Source organism: Aegilops tauschii, chromosome 7 (genome assembly GCF_002575655.3).
Source record: "Aegilops tauschii subsp. strangulata cultivar AL8/78 chromosome 7, Aet v6.0, whole genome shotgun sequence".
NCBI classification, from domain to species: Eukaryota; Viridiplantae; Streptophyta; class Magnoliopsida; order Poales; family Poaceae; genus Aegilops; species Aegilops tauschii.
In genome coordinates this window covers 45,151,850-45,175,383 of record NC_053041.3, presented here as the reverse complement: position 1 = coordinate 45,175,383, position 23,534 = coordinate 45,151,850, and the positions used below count along the sequence as shown (strand labels likewise).

At 45.1% G+C, this 23,534-nt stretch overlaps 1 protein-coding gene across 1 annotated transcript; it reads left to right on the top strand.

The window, feature by feature from the left end:
- The first annotated feature begins 1,288 nt into the window (after window positions 1–1,288).
- Window positions 1,289–3,206, top strand: LOC109742548 (GDP-mannose 4,6 dehydratase 1-like). The gene has a single exon (XM_020301640.4). The coding sequence runs from the start codon at window positions 1,759–1,761 to the stop codon at window positions 2,875–2,877; it is 1,119 nt and encodes a 372-aa protein (XP_020157229.1). The 5' UTR covers window positions 1,289–1,758; the 3' UTR covers window positions 2,878–3,206.
- Window positions 3,207–23,534: the final 20,328 nt, after the last annotated feature.

Sequence of the window (23,534 nt, the reverse complement as noted above, 5' to 3'; positions counted from 1 at the left end):
ATGATGATGATTAGTGCCCAGATCGAATGATGCATCAAGTGCGTGCGCCTTATGATTGCTAGGGAGGCGGGTACTTTAGCATACTTTATTTATTCATGTATTGAGACCAGGATGTTTGCCCATCCTGTGAACAGCACGATGAGACAATTCACCATCTGCTAGTCGGCTGTGTGTTCGTGAGGAAAATATGGCACTGGCTCAGTACGAGAACAGGTAGAGCGGTGCTTGAGCCTGGGGCTGCCCTTCGGCGACACACGCCGAGAAGCCCTCCGACGGCGAACACCGGACAGAGGTTGAAGATGATGAACAAAACACACTTTCGGCGACGAACGCCCCGGCCGATGAACGGCCTGTATGTTGATCTCTATTCATCTCAACACCCTTGAACACATCATGGAGGTATACACACGCAGCACGACCCCCGAAGAACTCTCACGTCGACCGGGCGCATACCACGGTTGCGACGTGGCGCGGCAACAAACCGACGCGGTGGCACCACGGCTGAGAACACACGCGCACACACGCGACTACATCTCTAACACCCTGGCCAACATCGCGGGGCTTAGCTCTGCTTAAATAACCTGAGCCCACGCACACAGGGCCAGCGGCCACACACCGCGCTAACTCACGCACGCGCGCACGCACACCGGCTGCTAACCAGCTAACTACACGCACGCCCATGCACACGCACCCACGTCTCTATGCATGCAACGCACCGGCCAAGCAACACATCTACTTGTTCTGGTTTGCGCTCAACTAGACTTAGAGCAACTCTCGCAGACCCCGCATCCTCCCGACCCGCAAAACGTTTTTGCAGTTTGCGGAAAAACGTCTTTGCGGGTCGGGCGGATGTCCCCCCCACCAACCGCTTCCGATTATATGCAGGGCACCGCAGCCGCGAGAGGGAAACCCGCGTTTTTCCGGGTTGGGCTCGGGATTTTGCCGCGCCCCTAAAAATTTTTACGGGCCGGGACGGGATGCAGGGTCTGATCGGGCGGGTTTTTCCACCCCGACCCGCATTTTGGCGGTTATTTTACGGGTCGGGGCGGGATGCGGGGTCTGCTAGAGTTGCTCTTAGCTACCAACAACCTCGGCTAAACAATCTAATCCAGCTAACAACCATGCTTGTCAAGATTACGACTAACACCTCTAACGGATGAAGCTTTGGCGGATTGGTGCATGCAACAAGATCAGACCAGGGAAAAGATCGGTCGAACGTTCGCGCCATGTGCCTTCTTGGTATGTGGACGCTATGGAAGCATCCGAACGATGTTGTCTTTAATGGAGCGACCCCGTCAATCCCACGGACTACACGGCGCATCATGGAGGAGGGTGCACTCTGGGTAAAGGTGGGCTTATTTGAGGGTGTAGTGCGAGGATTTGAGGAGGCTGACACAGTGTGGGCAAGGATAGAGTAGTAAGGGTACATTTTTGAGGTGGTGTCGGGCTTGTCCCGCATGTAAATATCTTGCAAAACTATGGAGTTTTTGGGAGTCTTTCCCCTTCTTCTTTAACGAATGATACGCACAGTCGCACACTCGTGCGTATTCGAAAAAAAATATTTCAAATTTGTTGAACAGTACAGCTGTCAACTTACGTTGAGTGTCCCTCAAAAAAAAAAACTTATGTTGAGTGTCCAAAATTTTCCTATTTTTTTATCAGATATAATTTTTTCCAACTACAGCCGAGCTGACGCAGAGCAAAGTCTTCCGACCTTACAAATAGTCCAGGCCTCTTCGCACATCTAACAGGAAAAAAATGGCCGACTCCTCCACGCCGCACTCCAACGGTTGTGCCGTCGCCGGCGCCGATGAGGAGAAGCCCTCCGTGCCCCGTTCCCTGGCGCCGCCGCGGAAGGTGGCGCTGGTGACGGGCATCACGGGGCAGGACGGGAGCTACCTGACGGAGCTGCTCCTGTCCAAGGGGTACGAGGTGCACGGCCTCATCCGCCGCTCCTCCAACTTCAACACCCAGCGGCTTGACCACATCTACCACGACCCGCAGGAGATACCCTCCGCCGCCCGCCCGCCGATGCTCCTCCACTATGCCGACCTCTCTGACTCCTCCTCCCTCCGCCGCGCGCTCGACCACGTCCTCCCCGACGAGGTCTACAACCTCGCCGCGCAGTCCCACGTGGCCGTCTCCTTCGAGGTCCCGGGCTACACCGCGGACGTCACAGCCACCGGCGCGCTCCGCCTACTCGAGGCTGTCCGCCTCTCCGCCAAGCCCATGCGCTACTACCAGGCCGGGTCCTCCGAGATGTTCGGCTCGACCCCGCCGCCGCAGAGTGAGACCACGCCCTTCTACCCGCGGTCACCCTACGCGGCCGCCAAGGTCGCCGCGCACTGGTACACCGTCAACTACCGCGAGGCCTACGGCCTCTTCGCCTGCAACGGCGTGCTCTTCAACCACGAGTCCCCCCGCCGCGGCGAGAACTTCGTCACCCGCAAGATCACCCGTGCCGTCGGCCGCATCAAGGTGGGGCTCCAGGCCAAGGTCTTCCTCGGCAATCTCTCCGCCGCCAGGGATTGGGGCTTCGCCGGGGATTACGTCGAGGCCATGTGGCTCATGCTCCAGCAGGACAAGCCTGACGACTATGTCGTCGCCGCCGAGGAGTGCCACACCGTGGAGGAGTTCTTGCAGGCTGCTTTTGGGTACGCCGGCCTCAACTGGAAGGATCATGTGGTCATTGACAAGAAGTACTTTCGCCCTTCCGAGGTGGACTGCCTTCAGGGAGATTCATCCAAGTCGAGGAGAGTGCTTGGGTGGAAGCCCAAGCTTGGCTTCCAGCAGCTAGTGGAGATGATGGTAGATAACGACATCGAGCTCGCCACGAAGGAGAAGGTCCTTGTGGATGCTGGGTACCGCGACACCTAGCCTTGGAGGGGATTATCTTCCACAAAATCTTTTACAAAGATGGTCGTCGTAAGCGATTTCATTCACCACCCAAGCTTTCGAGGGAAAGGACCAGATTGCACTTTTAAAAATCAAGTCCTTTTTTTTTTTGCGGGGATTTAAAAATCAAGTCCAGGGGCTTTATTGCAAAGTTCTTGGGCTTTGTTGTAATTTTGTTTTCCTATTTGGTCCAAGGTAGACAATCATTCAGTTTGTGTACATTCGCCCTCATCTCGCCGGACTGGATCGTTGGGGTGATCGGAGAGGCTTGAAGTCTTCGTCTTGCTAATTCAATACTTTGTTATCAATGAGTACGTGGTGCCCCCTCTACATGGAAGAGTAGACATGATGGCTAACATACTAGTCCCAGCTTTAAGAAAGGACCCTTATAACGAGTGCGAAGTTTCGGTGGAGAACTTTATATTTAACTAATTCACAAATGATATTTTTAAGTTCCAAAAAAACTATGAAAACTAATACATACACGCGACGTATCCATAAATTTTGTTCGAAAACATTATGATTGAAGCTGCAAAAAAATAATCCAGCCCAACAACAACAAAAAGTGGCCCATTTTCAAGTATGTATTTTTTTGTCAATGTATGTTGTCACAAAAATTCAAATCAAAATTTGAAACATTGTCGAGATACAAAAATGGCAAAAATTTGACACTGAATAGTACATAACACAAGTTGGGCTTCAGTTTAACCCACGTGCCCGGCTCGATGCGCGGCATGGGGCGGTCGTCGTCGGCAGAGGAGGAGGGGAGCCCGCTCTGCCCCGAGTGCGACGAGCGCGGCGAGTGCGGGGTCCAGTCCTCCACCAAGTCGACGTGTACCAGGAGGTCGCAGCGGTGCACGCCTGGTGGCGGAGGGACACGACGATCCAGCGGGGCGAAGCCGATCACCTCATCGACACGGCCGGCTCCGCGCTTGAGCACTCAGAGCGCTCGCCGCGTGTGGATGTGAGCCACATCCCAGACCCAGAGCCAGCAGGCGAAATGCTTGGTGTGCCCCCGCTCCAGCGTGCGCGAGTCCAGGCGATCGATGCGGCCGAAGTTGCCAAAGGCCTCCTCGCCCCCCTGCAGGGACCAGAACTGCATGGGCAGGTCCTCGACGACGACGCGCACTTCAGGTTCATCTTGAGGATCGCCACGTGATCGTCTTCATGCCATGCCCTGACGAAGTACTTGCCGCCGTCGATCTTGAGCACCCCGCGCCGCACCGCATCGTCTCGGTGCGCCGGGAGGTCGAAGTGGATGAGGAAGGCCTCCGGGTGGTGCGCGGTGATGCGGCGCAGGTGGGCCGGAGTGCTGAGTTGCTCGAGGATGGCCTTGCCGACCGCCGTCGGGTTGGTGGAGTGGCGGCGGTCCGCCGCGGTGAGCGTGACGGCGTGCTGGCGCAGGATGAACTCGTCGCGCTCGAGGGCCGGCGTCGCCATGATCACCTTGTTGCTGAAGCGTGGCCGCCGCGCGGGGTCGCAGTGGATCAGGCGATCCATCGGCGTCGGCACCGGGGCCGGTGGGAAGCGCAGGCGGTCTCTCACGGGGATCCGAGGGGGCTGCGGCCCTAGCCTGGCGCGAGCGGAGCCTCCTGGACCGCCATTCTTCGGATTTTGGGGACACTCCTTGCCAAAGTGCCCGGCACGCTTGCAGATGATGCAGTGCAGCGGGTCTCTGCAGTCGACGCGGCGGTGGAGCTTGCTAAGGCAGCGGAAACACTTGCCTCTGAACTGGCTTAAGAAGGCCTCGCGGCTGCCAACCGCATTGAAGCCCCGGTGCCGGTCCGAGCGCTGCGACGGGCGGCGCTGCGCATGACCCAGCAGGGGGGAGCCAACCTTCCGGTTCTTCCTCGAGGTGACCTTTGTCCACCCCTCGCCATCCCCCTCTGCTTGGCTCGAAAGGGAATGGTTGACCGGGGGGAAGGGAAAGCCACAATGGATTTGAGGCGGGCACCCTCCAGCGGGGGGACCTGCGCATATCCGCCGGTCCGTGGCGCGCCCCTGCCCATGGCCGGCCGTCTCGTTGCAGGAAACGCGGCGTCGAGGCCGGATCTGACGCAGCCGCCGTGGACTAGCTCCTACCTCCGTCTGACTAGCTCCAAGCAGCTAGATGGACTCACTCGCCCTTATCATTGTTGCTGGAATAAAAGTTATCGTCAAATTCGCGCCACACACCGCCATGCCACGTTATTGAACTGTCGCTGGATTCTGCCTGCGATGTCCAGCAAATCCATCAATAAAGAGTCACGTTTACAAATCACAAGTTCCCTGCGTCCCATGCTAGGATACACATGTCACATGCCGATGTTAAACACCATAGAAACACCGTTTAGTATTTCACTCACTATTTTCCTGAAAAACCAAGGCCTGAGACATAACGAATACAACATGCCCCAACGTTTTCAGTCATCAGAAAGATCCGCCAAGCCTGGTTCCATGATCAACTATCTACTGGGTTGGCTCCTCGTCGCGGGAAAGCCGCTCGTCATCGAGTTCATGTTTTTGGTGTCGTATAAACTCCGCCCCCTTATCGTTCTCTGTGTTGCTTATTTTGCATTTTCCCTGCTATTCTCTGCTTTTTATATGCCTAGGGGCACATGAAGCTCACCAGTCACCTCTTTGACCTGGGGAGGAGCTATAAAGAGGCCAGCAGGGGCCATGGCCCTCCCAACCTTGGTAAAAAATGCGAAGAATTTATTTTTGGAGCTACTTAGATTAGAAAACAAAAAAATAGCCTTTGTGCCTCCCAAACATCCATATTTTGTGTTTTACCCCCTAAAGATCCTGCCTAGCTCCCCCGCTGGCTTTGACCCCTGTCAAGACCTCGAGAGTAGCTGCACTTGTACTCTTGGCTTGTTGGCCCTATGAAATATAAGGCATAAAACTCCGCCTTCACTTTATTAAAGAAACAATGTCGAATGTTGATCTACTCGACTATAAATTTTGAAGATAGTGTGTCAGTTGTCACACATAGTGGTAAAGGGAGCACGTAGCTGCCTGACAGTCCAGCTATATAGTATGTGTCGAGCCATAAAACGGGAATCCATTGCAATCTGTACGATACAACAATGTGCCAGGATCTAACAGCTTCTGACAGTTTGTACGTAAACAAAATGATGAGCACTGCGGGGTTCTTTTTTCTTTAGGATGACCCATATTAGTGTCACTCGCAGCAGTCAGTTCCGTTTCCATAAATAAAAAATGCTGCCGACTTGCTTCAGATTCAGAGCTGACAAGGGACGATACCAGCTCAAGTTCTGACCTTTTCTTCTCTCTTTCCATTTCCTTCCGTGTGGTCGATTCATCATTCAATCTCATTGATGAGTCAAAAGATCTGTAGCTGTCGGTAATCCAATCCCTGTGAAAAAATGGAAGTTAAAATTTTAGCTGAAAACAGAGTTGCTGTGGAGATTGTGGTGGATTGACTGGTGGGCAACACCGTGAGGAAACTCTGCCTTTATGTACCAGCTCGTGGCACGTGCGCACGATCCCGGGGCAACATGATATTTGAGATTTTGTTTTGTTTTGTTTTGCATGTGTCGGCGGAAACCCCAATCGAGCCACGGGATGTTTGTTTGTACTCATGAGCAGATAATGACCTCCTTTCTGTCTCGCTTGCCAGTATCGTCGGCCATGGCGCCATGCCCGCCGGCGACTATTCATTTGTGGAGCAAAACTTGAGCTGCCTGCTTCAGTCCCTCACTCCCTTCCCTCGTATATTCCGCCGGTTCCTTGTTGCTTAGTTTTAGCTAGGCAAATCCTCCCCATTTCAAAATACTTGAAATCCTAGGTTTAACATAAGTTAAGTATCTTCAAGTTTGATCAAATTTATAGGAAAAATTGCTTAGAACGAAAGGGTTTGCTATGCCTAATTATTGTTGTTGCCTCTGTTCTCATCACACTGAAGAAATCTTGCTTCGTCTTGTTTGGGATTGTGATCTTGCTCACAAGTGCTCGGACTTCCCAATTCCTAACAGGAACAGAGGGCTGTCCTTTTATGATGATACTGTCCTGGCCTCTTGGACATCTTTATGGTACCCAGTAGTGAATATAGACCATCCATCCGCGAAATCCAACGGCCATGACTGTTCTATACCGCTGCAATCAGCCCAGCCGGATGGCGAGCAGTATAGGTAGCACCGGTCGTTGTTCTCGTCTTGTCGACCACCAGTATACATGTTCTGCAGTTCAGCCCGTCCCCGACCCACCCCAGCCGTTGTTCTTGTCCACCGACGCTGGTAGGGTTCTGGTGGCCACCGCTGTGCCTTCTCTTCCTTCCCCAGCCCGTCTTCGCTCCCTTGCAAGCCTGAATCCTTTTCCTTCCACGTGCGTGGATCCGGCGGTCGACAGCATGGCGTAGGCTTCAGCCTGGACGGCTGGACCGTGCTTTTCTTCTCCAATAGGTCCGACGGCCATGAGGCCTTGGCGTGCGCCCCTCCCATGGTGAACATACCTCACACTGCTCTCGTTTTATCCTGGTTCACAACGGTGGTGACGAAACAACTTGGCGCCGTTGTCTGTCCGCGCGGAGACTTGCCGTGTACAGAAGTTCGCCGTCCCGGCCATGGCGCCCGGGCAGGACGGAGGAGCGCGCTGGGGCCACCATGTCTTGTTCCATGTATGTCTGTGATGGGGTTGGGCGACGCAGATGGATAAATGGGGACACGACGCCAAGGTAGACGAGCGCGTCGGGTCGCAGTATGCGCCACGCGGCAGCAAGGTCAGCTAGAGCATGGCGGCCATGGGAGAGAGCAAGCGAAATAGGCTGGCATCTTGGCTCATACACAATCCCGTTTAGGCCTTCACGTACTGAAGAAAAGATTCACATTGCTTTTTAAGAACAGAAAATGTCTATTACCGCCCACATGAAATTAATGGTAGGATTTTGTTATACTGGTCCCCTCACCCCAAGCAGTATAGGGTACCGTAAAAAAGCTCCCTCAGATTGCTATGGATATAATCATTCTTGCTTGCTGGAATATCTGGATGCTATGAAATTGAATTTTTTTTTTCAATTGTGCCACTCCTTCATTCCAATCTGCATTTACTTGCTTATAGAGTCAATAAGAAGCATTTCGACGAAAAGTCACTTTGGAGGACGGGTGAATTGGAGCCCTATATTTTGAATAGTGCCAAAATGCTATTTTAAAGTTTTAAAAAATTCTGAAAACAAATCAACATGTTTGTATGGATGTATATTACACATGTGCAAATTTTGATGCTTAAATAAGTAACCATGTGAGTTACACAAAAATGATAAAATCGTGATTCTGGAAAGATGAATAGTGCATGTATTATTCACTATATCGAAATCACCATTTTGTCATTTTTGTATAGCTTACATGTCTACTTATTTCGTCACCAAACTTTAGACATATGTAATATACATCCATATGATCATGTAGAATTCCTTTCAGAACTTTTTCAAATTTTAAATGTGATTTTAAAGTATTTAGAATAAGATCCTCCAATACACCCGGGTTCCAAAAATCCATTCTCCCATTTCGACTGCTTTCAAGCTTGGATAGTTACAACGTTTAAATATTTTAATCTTTATTTTTTCTAGAGCCGTATTAGGTTGACCTCTTAGTTTATACTTAGGATAGTTAGGTTTGTTTTCTCTTTTTCTCCTCCCTCTGTACCATATTGTTTATACTTTTATGAAAATTACCATTGAACTATTGTTTTACGATTCAAGCCATTAAAAAAAAGCTACTTACCCCTGCTCATAGAGATATACTCCAAAACTTCTATGTTACACAGATGGCTGGTAAGACAAAACCATTTTATATACAGATTCAAGTGCACATGCAATATTTTTTTATGCCGGATCTGTGGTATGACTTTGTCCAAATCATGTGACGTGATATGGAAAAATAAATGCACAACAACCTTTAGCCATGTCTACAGCTTTCTGTGTGCATGTATATATAATCAGGTTAGCTCTGCTTTAACCCGAAATATTCTTCGGAGGATAACTTCAACCCGAGGTTGCACTATAATCCATCTATCAAGCAGCCCTCAAAATTGTTGAGTGGAGCTAGCTAGCTATAAACGACCTACAAATGAACAAACCAATAAAGAAAATCATGAAAAGCTATAGAAAATAGGAAGCATAGAGAAAGGGACGTCATTTTATTTGTGTGTCAAACGGTGTTCCACATTCTAGATATTTGCTTATATTTTGCATCTCAATGTTCTTATCATGTACATTATCCAGAAGAGTGGAACAAAATGTAGTTTACGTCATTGAACAAGTAGGTTGTACTTCACATATTTAGCCTGAAGAAGTGGAGCTTCTGTGTGTACATGATGAAGGCCATATGGTCAAGAGCAACACGAGACAGGATGTAACAACTCATTTTTGATAGCCAAAAGTAAAAAAAGAACAAATGGAAAACAATAACAACTACAGTAGAAGAACTTCAAAGACATGCAACCATTATATTGCATGAATGGCTAGCATCAAGTGTGATAATCACAATAGTATAGGCATTGTAAGTCGAAATCATTCATCTCATATCTCAGCTCAGATGGTGCCCGAGGGGACCACACACACTTGTATGTTCTATTAACTTTGCCCTGGGCATCATTAAGTTAATTCCATAAGTAAATGGGAGGAGTTGCGAATTGCATCACTTGCTGGTTGGTTGGCTAGCACACACTTGGTTAATTGACATGTTGCTCATGAATACCCTAGGATATACGAGGGTATGTTGCTCAAATTAACTTCACTAGAACGATCATGAATTAATAAACTTATCTAGCAGAGGACATACTCCCTTCGTTCGTCTTTATAAGACCTAATTCATATTTCAAGATAGAAAAGTGGGTGTCATAAGAAAATTCAATAAAGTGGGTGTCATGTTAAAGAGTATGCATCTTATCATCATGGCGCTGACAATATTTTATATTCATGCGTGTATATGTGAGACGAAGATGCATCCCAGTCTATACGGTACAACTCCATATCAGCTAGTTTTACTTCAGATAGTTAGATAGGATCTCTGCCGAAACACATGCGCACATGCACACACATATAAAAAGAATTAATGCAGAGAAGTGTACTACTACGTTCGCCCTGTTTGCGCATATATATACGCTAGTGCTCCATCTTTTTTTTAAGTTTTTTCGTGATATATGTGATCCAGCAAACATTCGCTTCTACCATTTCAATATGCCACATACTCCCTCCGTCCGAAAAAGCTTGTCCCTCAAATGAATGTATCTAGTCCTAAGTTAGTGCTAGATACATCCAGGGACAAGTTTGGGACAAGTTTTTTCGGACGGAGGTAGTATGAGAGAGGGAGAAAAGAGCTAGCGGGATGGAGAGACAAGAGCATGACAAAGTAAAAGTTTGTGAAAAACCTTATGAATAAGAGACACCGGGAACGAGATAATGTGAGAAAATCGTTTTAGAACACCATGCTAGGCTGGTAGCCCCACTGCAAAGCACCATGCATCAGAATCTACCAGGGAGGCTTCGATAGGCTCGAGCCTACCCTCCGATTTTGCTGAACTACCCTCATCTACTTAGAGTTCCTAGTGTCTTCCCGGGGACACCATTAGAGTTCCGTTTTGTTGCTTTCTGTTTGTCCCTCGTCCGTCGGAGAGGATGATTGATCAATGTGGCTTCACCTTGGTCGTGGCCATGGGCCTTTTCGTAAGGGCAGTAGTAGTAGTCTATTAAAGTCCTGCTAAAATTGGATTAGACATGCACAATTTTTCTAAAGGAAAAATTTAGACATGCACATAGAGGATGCACCAGATTACTCTCGACCCATCTCTTGTAAGTAATTTATACTCCATCCGTTCCTGAATATAAGTCTTTCTAGAGATTTTAATATGGACTCCATTCGGAGTAAAATGAGTGAATCTACACTCAAAAGTATGTATATATACATCCGTATGTAGTTCATATTGAAATGTCTAGAAAAACTTATATTTAGGAACGAAGGGAGTACTAAATAAGAATCTTGCTCTTCTTCTCTTGCTTTTTTTAAGATTCATTGCAACTAACAATCAATCTAGTATATTTAAGGGGACGGCAATTCATCAGTCACTTAAAATCCCTCATCGTTATCGCCGTCGTCTTCCTTCTCTCGCCCCCATCCACCTGCCCTTCGGTATTGGTCTAGCTGCTGACTACCCCGAGCCTCCTTCTCTATCGCCCTAGCCATCCATCTAACCTCCCCTCTTCTTCAACCCAACTCGTGTACTCTGCCTCGTCAGCATGTCGCGGCCAACCGCTTCATTCTCGTCTCCAGCTCGTCCCATGGTCAACTCCATCAAGAACACCTCGTTCGGCCGCGACATCGTCACCTTCGGCACCTGAAAAATTCCTGGTGCCTGAAGAATTATAAACACGCTATTTAATTATTTTGTGCATTGTATTCATTGTGAGTTATCTCATAAATTTACAGTGAATAGGCACCTGCCCAGTGGTAGGAGTGCAGTGATGCCTCCCAGCCGGCTTGGGTTCAAACTCCATGGGCGAAAATATGTGATATATACGTCTCAATCTAGCTTGGTTGTTATTTTAAGCCCACCCTCTGTTTTGATCCTGGATTCGCCACCGCATCACAGTGTTGCTATCATTCATGTTCCCTCACTACAAGGATCCGGGTCTATTGCAACAAAATCATTTGTTGCAATACATGCCGTTTTGTGGCGATAAGTACCTATTGCCACGAAACGACATTCGTTGGAAGCCGTTGCGACTGGACGCATGGTAATAGGTTATTGCCACAAAAAAGCAATCGTGGCAATAAAGTGTGCTATTGCAACATCCATGTGGGAAGTTGCCACATGTTTTCCCGTGGCAACACTCACTTGATGCCACAATTTGATTTGTGGAGATAGCCTTAATGCAACATGTAACGAATCGTGGCGCCTGATATCTCGTGGCGATAGACATTTGTGGCAACAACCTATGCCAACGACGCCCGTTTCGTGGCGCATTACTCTTCCGTGGCAATAGTCAACTGTGGCAATAAACTATGGCAACAATCCTTGTTTTCGTGGCATTAGGCATGTTGCCACGACCCATTACACTTGTTGCAAAAAACTATGGCAACAATCCTTGTTTTCGTAGCATTAGGCATGTTGCCATGACCCACTACAATTGTGGCAATAAACTATAGCAACAATCCTTATTTTCGCGGCATTAGGCATGTTGCCATGACCCACTACACTTGTGGCATTAACTTATGGCAACAAATATTCCAGTCGTCGTAACAGGAAATTGCAACATACTTGTTTTGGTGGTGATAAATAGGTATCACAACAAGTGAAATGTTTGTAGCGAGAAACTATTGCGACAATTTAAAATTTCCGTGGTGATACTCTATTTCAACAAATATTACTTTGGTGGCGCCAAACAGTTATCGCATCGTGAAAAAAATTGTGCTGCCAAGCTATTCCCACAATATGAAGTGCTCCATTACAACATCCTAGTGCAACAAAATAGGTAGGCGTAGCGACTGAGATATGACGCAACACTTTTTTTTACTAGTGCTAACATGTGGCAACCGAAAGTGGGTTGTAGCATATTGCAACCGTAAAAAAAAATACATGCATTCAATTACAATATTCAAAACCATACGTATAATATGTAGATTCATAAAGTTCATAATTCTCGTAGCAAATATCCATCAAATGAAACTTAGATGTAATTTAGCCATCCTAATTAATTGCGAAGACTAAAGGGTCCGTGATCTAGAGTCCAGGCCAGCTAGTTCTGGACCCTGCAATCAAGAAATAAAAAAAGTTCTAGTTAATGAGTCCAACATAACATACGCCATACAAATATTCCAGCCCCATAGTTAAAAAGAACTATCGCCAGACTAACTAGACTAATACTGTGTCAGCAAGCATGTAACTGAGGGATTAGAACAATCATACAAGTGTAAATGTCTAAAGCATAAGCACAAGTACATCTACTAAAAGGTTCTGCTATTGATTTAAGTTGTGACTCGATGTATAGTTTCAGTTAAGTTCATGTCCCTAGCTAGCACATATTCATTTTTTGTTTAAGTTGTGACTCGATGCAGCAATAACACATGGTGAAAGAGAAGAAGCAGCTAGCTAATTATGAATGCCAGTGACGTATAAAATGCGAGTGAACATGAAGAGAAAGTAAGGTTGTGACTTACCATTGCTTTAAACATTCGAGAATTTCTTGCTGCAGCTTGTATGAGCGCATTTGAAGAAATAATAATTGGCCTTGAACCTGGAGTCTTATTAGGACTAGATCTCTATAAAAGAGTATTTTACAAATTTGGGTTACTATTTTCTTTGTCAATCCTTAGGCACCTGTAAATACAAGTGCACTTTTAGCCCCCCCTCTGTTTAAGCCCACCCTTTGTGAAAATATGTGATATATACGTCTCAATCTAGCTTGGTTGTTATTTTAAGCCCACCCTCTGTTTTGATCCTGGATTCGCCACCGCATCATAGTGTTGCTATCATTCACGTTCCCTTGAGCCTCTCACAAGCAAGGGTAGCGTCACTTCCCTGCCGAAAGCAACGTTCAAGTCTACAACACCAAAAGCCATGGTGGTGTGTGATACGTCTCCAACGTATCTATAATTTTTGATTGTTCCATGCTATATTATATTCTGTTTTGGATGTTTAATGGGCTTTACTATACATTTTTATATTATTTTTGGGACTAACCTATTAACCGGAGGCCCAGCCCGAGTTGTTGTTTTTTTTGCCTATTTCAGTGTTTCGAAGGAAAAAAGGATATCAAACGGAGTCCAAACGAAATGAAACCTTCGGGAACGTGATTTTCGGAACAAACGTGATCCAGAGGACTTGGAGTCTACGTATAGCAATCAACGAGGAGAGCACGAGGCAGGAGGCGCGCCTACGCCCTCCCCCCAGGCATGCCCTCCACCCTCGTGGGGCCCATGTTGCTCCACCGCCGTACTTCTTCCTCCTATATATACCCATATACCCTGAAAACATCAGGTACGGAGCAAAAACCCTATTTTCACCGCCGCAACCTTCTGTACCCGTGAGATCCCATCTTGGGGCCTTTTCCGGCGCTCCGCCGGAGGGGGCATTGATCATGGAGGGCTTCTACATCAACACCATAGCATCTCCGATGATGTGTGAGTAGTTTACCTCCGACCTTCAGGTCCATAGTTATTAGCTAGATGGCTTCTTCTCTCTCTTTGGATCTCAATACAATGTTCTCCTCGATCTTCTTGGAGATCTATTCAATGTAATCTTCTTTTGTGGTGTGTTTGTCGAGATCCGATGAATTGTGGGTTTATGATCAAGATTATCTATGAACAATATTTGAATCTCCTCTGAATTCTTTTATGTATGATTGGTTATCTTTGCAAGTCTCTTCGAATTATCAGTTTGGTTTGGCCTACTAGATTGATCTTTCTTGCAATGGGAGAAGTGCTTAGCTTTGGGTTCAATCTTGTGGTGTCCTTTCCCAGTGACAGCAGGGGTAGCAAGGCAAGTATTGTATTGTTGCCATCGAGGATAACAAGATGGGGTTTATATCATATTGCATGAGTTTATCCCTCTACATCATGTCATCTTACTTAAAGCATTACTCTGTTCTTATGAACTTAATACTCTAGATGCATGCTGGATAGCGCTCGATGTGTGGAGTAATAGTAGTAGATGCAGAATCGTTTCGATCTACTTGTCGCGGACGTGATGCCTATATACATGATCATACCTAGATATTCTCATAACTGTGCTCAATTCTATCAATTGCTCGACAGTAATTCGTTTACCCACCGTAATACTTATGCTCTTGAGAGAAGCCACTAGTGAAACCTATGGCCCCCGGGTCTATTTTCCATCATATTAATCTTCCAACACTTAGCTATTTTTATTGCTTTTTATTTTACTTTGCATCTTTATCATAAAAATACCAAAAATATTATCTTATCATATCTATCAGATCTCACTCTCGTAAGTGACCGTGAAGGGATTGACAACCCCTTTATCGCGTTGGTTGCGAGGTTCTTATTTGTTTGTGTAGGTGCGTGGGACTTGTGCGTGATCTCCTACTGGATTGATACCTTGGTTCTCAAAAACCGAGGGAAATACTTACGCTACTTTACTGCATCACCCTTTCCTCTTCAAGGGAAAACCAACGCAGTGCTCAAGAGGTAGCAAGAAGGATTTCTGGCGCCGTTGCCGGGGAGATTCGCGCCAACTCAAGTCAAGACATACCAAGTATCCATCACAAACTCTTATCCCTCGCATTACATTATTTACCAGTTGCCTCTCGTTTTCCTCTCCCCCACTTCACCCTTGTCGTTTTATTCGCCCTCTCTTTTTCGTTCGTCGCTTTCTTGCTTACCTTTTCGTTATGGCTAGTCCCTTATCTTCTCCGTTGTCTCCCGAGAATGAAGTTCTTAATTTTAAGCAAAGGGAGGGAGAAAATCTAAAAGACGCTTGGTATAGAATTTGCAATGCTCAAAATAGATCTACCAGGAAGCAATCTACTTCCATTCTTCTCTGCAATTTTTATGTAGGCGTTACCCCTTGGTACAGATATATTCTTGATACCATTACCGGAGGGAATTTCTTGGGTAGCCATACTTCTGATTCTCATAATGCTATGATAGATTTGTTTGGCTCACCACCTCTTTTGGTTAATGGAACTATGTTAACTTTGGAACATGTGATGCAAAGACTTGAAATTATTGAAAATAAAGTTGCTACTGTAGATTTGATTGAGAATTTGGATAAAAAGATCCACAACCGAATTACCCAATATGGATCTAAGGTGGGAGTTACTCTGAAAAGTTTTAAGGAAAAAGAACCCATAGTTAATGAAAGAATAGATCAAGATTCTACTAGAATCGATAAACTTGAGGGAATTATCACCAACTTAGGGTCCGCTTTTTCTTCAGTAAAAAACACTCCAAATCCTCATACCAAAATTGCCAAGCTTGTTTATGTTCCTAAAAATAAGGGTGAATCCTCTAGTAAGGAAACTGCGGATTTAAAATTAATAAGTGTTCATCCCAATCTTTTTGCTATCATTAAGGAACCGTTTGCTACAAATGTTATTCTTGATTTTGTGCCTAGGAGTTTGATAAATAATAAAAAGAAAGAAACTCCTAGGGGTTATAGGGGTCTTATTGAAGAATTGCCTACCAAAGATGGCAATACCTAGATCTATCCTTGCTTTTATGCCTAACTAGGGGCGTTAAAAGATAGCGCTTGTTGGGAGGCAACCCAATTTTATTTTTGTTTTTTTGCTTTTTGCTTCTGTTTAGGAATAAATATTTGATCTAGCCTCTGGTTAGAATTTTTTATGTTTTAATTAGTGTTTGTGCCAAGTTAAACCTATAGGATCTTCTTGGATGATAGTTATTTGATCTTGCTGAAAATTCCAGAAACTTTCTGTTCACGAAAACAATTGTTTAAAATCATCACAACGTGATAAAATACTGATTCCAATTGCAGTAGATCAATAAACAAATTTTCTAGGTCTTCCTATGTTGGTAGAATTTTTTGAGTTCCGGAAGTTTGCGTTAGTTACAGATTACTACAGACTGTTCTGTTTTTGACAGATTCTGTTTTTCGTGTGTTGTTTTCTTATTTTGATGAATCTATGGCTAGTAAAAGAGTTTATAAACCATAGAGAAGTTGGAATACAGTAGGTTTAACACCAATATAAATAAAGAATGAGTTCAATTCAGTATCTTGAAGTGGTGTTTTGTTTTCTTTCGCTAACGGAGCTCACGAGATTTTCTGTTGAGTTTTGTGTTGTGAAGTTTTCAAGTTTTGGGTGAAAGATTTGATGGATTATGGAATAAGGAGTGGCAAGAGCCTAAGCTTGGGGATGCCCATGGCACCCCAATATAATCTAAGGACACCAAAAAGCCAAAGCTTGGAGATGCCCCGGAAGGCATCCCCTCTTTCGTCTTCGTCCACCGGTAACTTTACTTGGAGCTATATTTTTATTCACCACATGATATGTGTTTTGCTTGGAGCGTCTTGTATGATTTGAGTCTTTGCTTTTTAGTTTACCACAATCATCCTTGCTGTACACACCTTTTGAGAGAGACACACATGATTCGGAATTTATTAGAATACTCTATGTGCTTCACTTATATCTTTTGAGCTATATAGTTTTTGCTCTAGTACTTTACTTATATCTTTTAGAGCACGGTGGTGGATTTGTTTTATAGAAACTATTGTTCTCTCATGCTTCACTTATATTGTTTTGAGAGTCCTACAAAACAGCATGGTAATTTGCTTTAATTATGATAGGCATCCAAGATTAGTAAAAAAAATCTTATGAGTGTGTTGATACTATGAGAAGTTTGATGCTTGATAATTGTTTTGAGATATGAAGATGGTGATATTAGAGTCATGCTAGTTGAGTGGTTATGAATTTGAGAAATACTTGTGTTAAAGTTTGTGATTCCCGTAGCATGCACGTATGGTGAACCGTTATGTGATGAAGTCGGAGCATGATTTATTTATTGATTGTCTTCCTTATGAGTGGCGGTCGGGGACGAGCGATGGTCTTTTCCTACCAATCTATCCCCCTAGGAGCATGCACGTAATACTTTGCTTTGATAACTTGTAGATTTTTGTAACAAGTATATGAGTTCTTTATGACTAATGTTGAGTCCATGGATTATACGCACTTTCTTCCTTCCACTATTGCTAGCCTCTCTAATACCGCGCACTTTTCGCCGGTATCATACACCCACCATATACCTTCCTCAAAACAGCTGCCATACCTACCTATCATGGCATTTCCATAGCCATTCCGAGATATATTGCCATGCAACTTACCACCGTTCTGTTTACTATGACAAGGTCCATCATTGTCATATTGCTTTGCATGATCATGTAGTTGACATCGTATTTGTGGCAAAGCCACCGTTCATAATTCTTTCATATATGTCACTCTTGATTCATTGCATATCCCGGTACACCGCCGGAGGCATTCACATAGCACTACAAAAAAAATACACTTCCGTGATGATACGTGTTTGTCACAGTAGGTCGCGTTTTTTGTCATGCATGTACATCCATGACGATTTTATGACAGAATCAAGATAGTCATACCTGTGCTGTCGTAGAAGTGTTCCATGACATTACCAAAATTATCATCACGGAAGTGTCCACTTCCATGACGATAAATCGCGCGTCACAGAAGTGCTTTCGTCAAGGGTGACCGACACGTGGCATCCACCGTAACGGAACGCCGTTAAGCTATCGGGTCGGGTTTTGGATCCGATAACCCGTTAACAGCCCCGACCAATGGGAAATTTCCACGTGTAAAATTATTATTGGCCGGACGAAACACGTGTCAGCTCGTCAGTGGGTCAGATAGGAGCCTATGATATGTCGACACGTGCCACGGCCCACCACTGGCCCATTTAGCTTACAAAGCCGGCCCGTTTGACTTGGTCAAAAGTTAACGGGCTGGCCCATGAAAAGCCTGTTAACGGTCTCTTCGCAAATAGCCCATTTTACGGCCCGTTAACTCACGGCCCGTTAGGCCCTAAAGGAAATCGGCCCAACAACGTCATGTGGGCCGTCGAATATAACACCAGCCCATTTCACTTTCGGCCCATGTATGGCCCACGGCGTCTTTCGGCCCATATGAGGCCTTCGTATCTTTCGGCCCTTTACAGGCCCACGGTGACTCTAGCCCATAATGAACAGTAATTTTCTTTGTACCCGTTAATGGCCCGTGATTTACATGGGCCGTTTCCAGCCCATTAGCTTTCGGCCTATTGACGGCCCATACGTTCTTGGGCTCCTTTTCGGCCCTCGATTACTTCCGGCCCGTTACTGGCATGTTCCCCTAATGGGCCAAATTCGGCCCATGGCAAGAGTCGGCCCGTTACTGGCCTGTTCCCCTAATGGGCCAAATTCGGCCCATGGCAAGAGTCGGCCCATTACTGGCATGTTACCCTAATGGGCCAAATTTGGCCCATGGCAAGAGTCGGCCCGTTTCTGGCCTGTTAACCCGTTGCGCCGTTTCCAGCCCGTCCTGTATTCTGGCCCATTAACGACCCGTTATGCCTGTGACAGAATTAAGCCTTTGCTGTCCTACGGCCTGTTACCGTGCTGGGCCGATACCAATTACGCCCGATTACGGCCCATGTAGACCCATTTATCCGATGGCCCGAGGCCCACCGATTACAGGCCCATTTATCGATGGCCCGTAGGAGACCCATGGATCCTACGGCCCGTATATGGCCCATGGTAGTTGCGGCCACTAGCAAACCAGGGAAAAAGAAGACTAGGAAATAAATAATGCCGAAACTAACGCTAGGCTATTAAGGCGATTGCACAGATTACATCCACTCGGCATCAAAGATCGCCACCAGTGCAAATATAGGGAACACCCTACACTATACAAAAATGGCTTGCTGTTTTCTTCAGCCGGTGGCTGCACGTTAAGAATAAATTTTGTATCGCACCAAAACAAATTACAACTATATAACAAAAGGAAGGTTGGCATAAAACTTAACAGTCTAGCAGATAAATGCACCACCAGAAGTTCAGAAGCTCAGTTCATTTGACCTGACTGTTACGTTTTCATGCTGTATTGTCCGATGGAGCACCATAACCCTCGCCTTCATTTCCCCTAGGCTCCTGAACAACATAGCAAATGTCTGATAGTCTGGTTTCAAAACCATGCATATCTTGACGACATTGAGCAATGTTTCTCCTTGTTTCACAAAGGGTCTCTGTTAGGGAATGGACTTGTGTCTGGAGCGCAGATACAACATTGCTTTGAGCTTGCATATCTTGATCATGAGGCAGTTTGGACGATATTGCCTTAACAACCAACCCAGTATTACGCAGGAACGTGCTTTTAGCACTGTTAGTGGACAGGTACTGACCCACTGCAGCAAGAGCTGACATTGCGGTTATAGTTGCCTCGCCACCTTCAGAAGGTGGCGGTTCCACCATTTTTTCCATAGCTTGCTGAAAAGTTGAGGTTTTACATTAGTAGTACCAGAACAGAAGATATTAAGGAGGCAGCAAAACCAAACAAAATAGTTTTGGTCTATATACAGAACTTATTCTGGTGAACCCATGTAAAATATTAGTTGTATTTTATTGCAAAGTACATAATAAAACCAGGTTCCAAACATATGACCATGTACCATCGCTAATGTATTGTCTATTTCTTCACATTGTATTGAGGGCTAAGGATAAAGAGATGAAGTTTATAATACGGTAAGCATAGTATGACATCATTCATATCACAAAACAACTGAGAACAGACAAACAGGCAATTGTAACGTTGTGTGGGCAAGTCCAGCACGGAACTAGATTACGGGTCAAGATCAAAGGAACATCACTCCTCTCTTTTAAACCTTGTAAGGTGCAATGATACGCTAAGACAATTGTGTATAAAATTGAAAAGAGTAATAGACATTGGCTGCAAACCATGCAGTTCAAGGCACAAGTCAGAGTAAGTAGTAGTTACAAGGCATGAGGATTAAGGACTTACAACAGCGGCTTTGACTGGTGTAGTCATGCCCTTCTTCTTGCTGGTGTGACAGGCCTTGAAGATTTCCACAGCATTTGGTTCAGGTACTTTTTGGTCCTTGCGGGCTTTCCTCTGCATTTCGAACAAGTCAATATAGATCTTATAATATGGTACAGCGAAAAGAGTGAAACAACAGCTAATTACAAGAGCCTCGCAGTGTGCAATATAGCTACGCGATCCTGTCGTCTGTTGGAATTTCACTTTCGTACGGTTGGCCTTGTTCTTTGAACAGTTCACCTACAAGAAGATAGATTTGTGTGGCACAAGCGTAAATAGGACTTCAACATGTGATCTGATCACATATATATAATGTACCTGATAGTTCGGATCAGACCAGTGTTTAACAAGGCCCCTCCAGTCTTCATCCGATATATTTTCCACCGGAGATGTTTGGGAAAGTTCACTGTTAGCCTTGCCTTCAAAGTGAGTTTTCCTCAAGTTATACCGATATTGTCGCAGAGCAGACTTGAAAACATGGGTGCAAGCTTGTCTGGTTGCATCATCTTGGCTATCCAACTTGAACCTCATCTGTTGAAAATTATGGGAGTCTCATTATCAGCAACCTAGAAAGTATGGGACAGAGCAAGACGATATTACTAGTTTCCATACATAACCATACTTACAGATAAATGGTCGAGGAAGGTGTTGAACTGGGTTTCGTCTTTATCATTCCTGTACTGAATCCATGTTCGGAGGATACGTACATGACACCTAACGGCAACCACTGCCTCTGATACTAACTGGGCTGACTTTGTAGCATCACGTGGCCTTTTTAAACCTACCTCAAAACAGATCTCCATTCTTCCTCCTCTAGATTTAGTTAACCTATCGAGCATTATCCCTGATGTTTGTTTCCTCTTGCGCCTAGGTGCTAGTCCAACAACGAACATAGGAAGTGTTAGTGTACATCAAACTGTGAGACTACATATAAAGAAGCATGCAACTGTAACTTGACTCCAGCAACTACCTTCTTGCTGTTGAAGCTCACAAGGTTCATCTGATATTGCCAACTCGCCTTGTGTCAAGAGTGCTTGGGAAGTAGTGTCAGGTGGCAAGGGAGATTGGAAACGTGCTGCTAGCTCAGTTGACGCACGAGTAAGTCGTGCAGCTGGTAGTACTGTGGTAGGTGTTGCAAGAACTAGGGCTGTCTCTGCTTGTTTGGTGGCAGCTATTTGTTTCTGGTTGGCTTTTTTTTGCAACTCGTGTAGCATGGGATGCCGTGTTTGTAGAATTTTCCGCTGGACTTTGACCTTCTATTGCACCATCAGTACCAGCAGAATCTGCAGGATTCATCCGCTTCTCATTCCCTACCATTCTGTGTTTCTTCCTCTTTCTCTGTGCCATGTTAAGTCAAGCCGACAAGAAAAACGAATAACAATTTAGTTCTTCAGAACAAATTGATGCGTGATGCGGACGAACTGAACTTTGATGTTAGACAACCACATGATAGGAGGATGTAATATGTATGAAAAACAGGACGGAAGAGATAACCAGAACTATGATGTGTAAACTAAGAAGAAGACATTTCACCGAATTAGAAGCAATGCAATGGAAGGTAGACACCATATGAAAGATGCTACAAATATCGCTCTGCCAAGTTAACAGTGTCTCATCATAAATGGCGTTTAAACAAATGTGAAGCAGTACAAGAAATAAATCATATGCAAGATGCAAACAACATCACACTACCATGTTAGAGGTCTCTCGTCATTAGTGCCATTGCATATTCACAGCTTATGATGTGTAAACTAAGGAGAAGGCATTTCAATAAATTAGAAGCAATGAAAGCTAGACACCATATGAAAGATGCAACGAATATCACTCTACCAAGTTAAAACTGTTTCGTCATAAGTGCCATTTCAACAAATTAGTAGTACAAGCTAGAAAAGAATGTGAGATGTAACCTATATCACACTCCGAAGTCAAACGTGTCTTATGATAAGTGATTGTTGCAGGTTACACAATAGTAGTAATTTGATGAAAATAAGAACATGGTGTGATAGACAGATATTGTATGTTCTAGAAACAGGAACACGTGTCTTATTCAAGTATAATGTGTAAAGTATGCAGATGGAATTCAACAAAATTAGAAGCAATACAAGCTAGACATCACACATAACATGCAACCACATATAACAGTGCCAAGTTAGAGGGAGCACCGGTGATGCTGCACTAGGGGAGACGTGCTCATCATAAACACATCTTTGTTGAGTGTCTATGCATGTGTTGTCTTGGAAATCATCTTGGGGGTGTGGAGGAGTAGAAACTGTAGAGGCCCTCCGTTCGGAAGGAGCACCTTTATCCGCTGCCTTGCTAACTTCCTTCCGCTTTATTGATTTTGAATTGTCAAGTAAAACCGACAAGAAAAAGCAATAAAATTCTCTCTTCAGAACTCATTCATGCATGATACTGACAATCACTACTTTCATGTAAGGCAAACACATGATACCAGGATGGAATATGTACGAAAAACAGGAGAGCATGGCATGTTCACAACTGTTTGTGTAAACTAAGCAGAAACCATTCCAGCAAATAAGAAGCAATGCAAGCTAGACACCACATGAAAGATGCAACCAATATGACTCTGCCAAGTTAAAAGCGTCCCATCAAATGGAATTTCAACAAATTAGAAGCACCGCATGCTATAAATCATATGAAAGATGCAACTAATATCGCACTGCATATACTAAAGGTGTCTCGTCATGTTGGTTGATGCGGGATACAAAAAGAACAATAGTTTTACGTAAGGACATGCTTAATAGACAGATGTACTATGTACTACATACAGGAAGGCATGTCACATTAATAGGTATAATGTATAAGCTAAGCAGACTAGCACATGCAGTTTAACCAGATTGGAAGAATTACAATCTAGACACCATATGCAACATGTAACTACATATCACGCTGCCAAGTTAGAGCAAGCACCTGCGATGCTAGTGTAGGGGAAATGTTGTAATCAACTACAGAGCTACGTTCACTATCTTCATCTAGCATTTCTGTTTCTTGAGAATCATGTCGGGAGGCTGACGCTGCATTCTTTAAATGAGGAGTAGTCCCCTTGCATGCCTGCCTCGTCATAAGTGATTGATGAGGGATACACAAGAACATTAGTTTG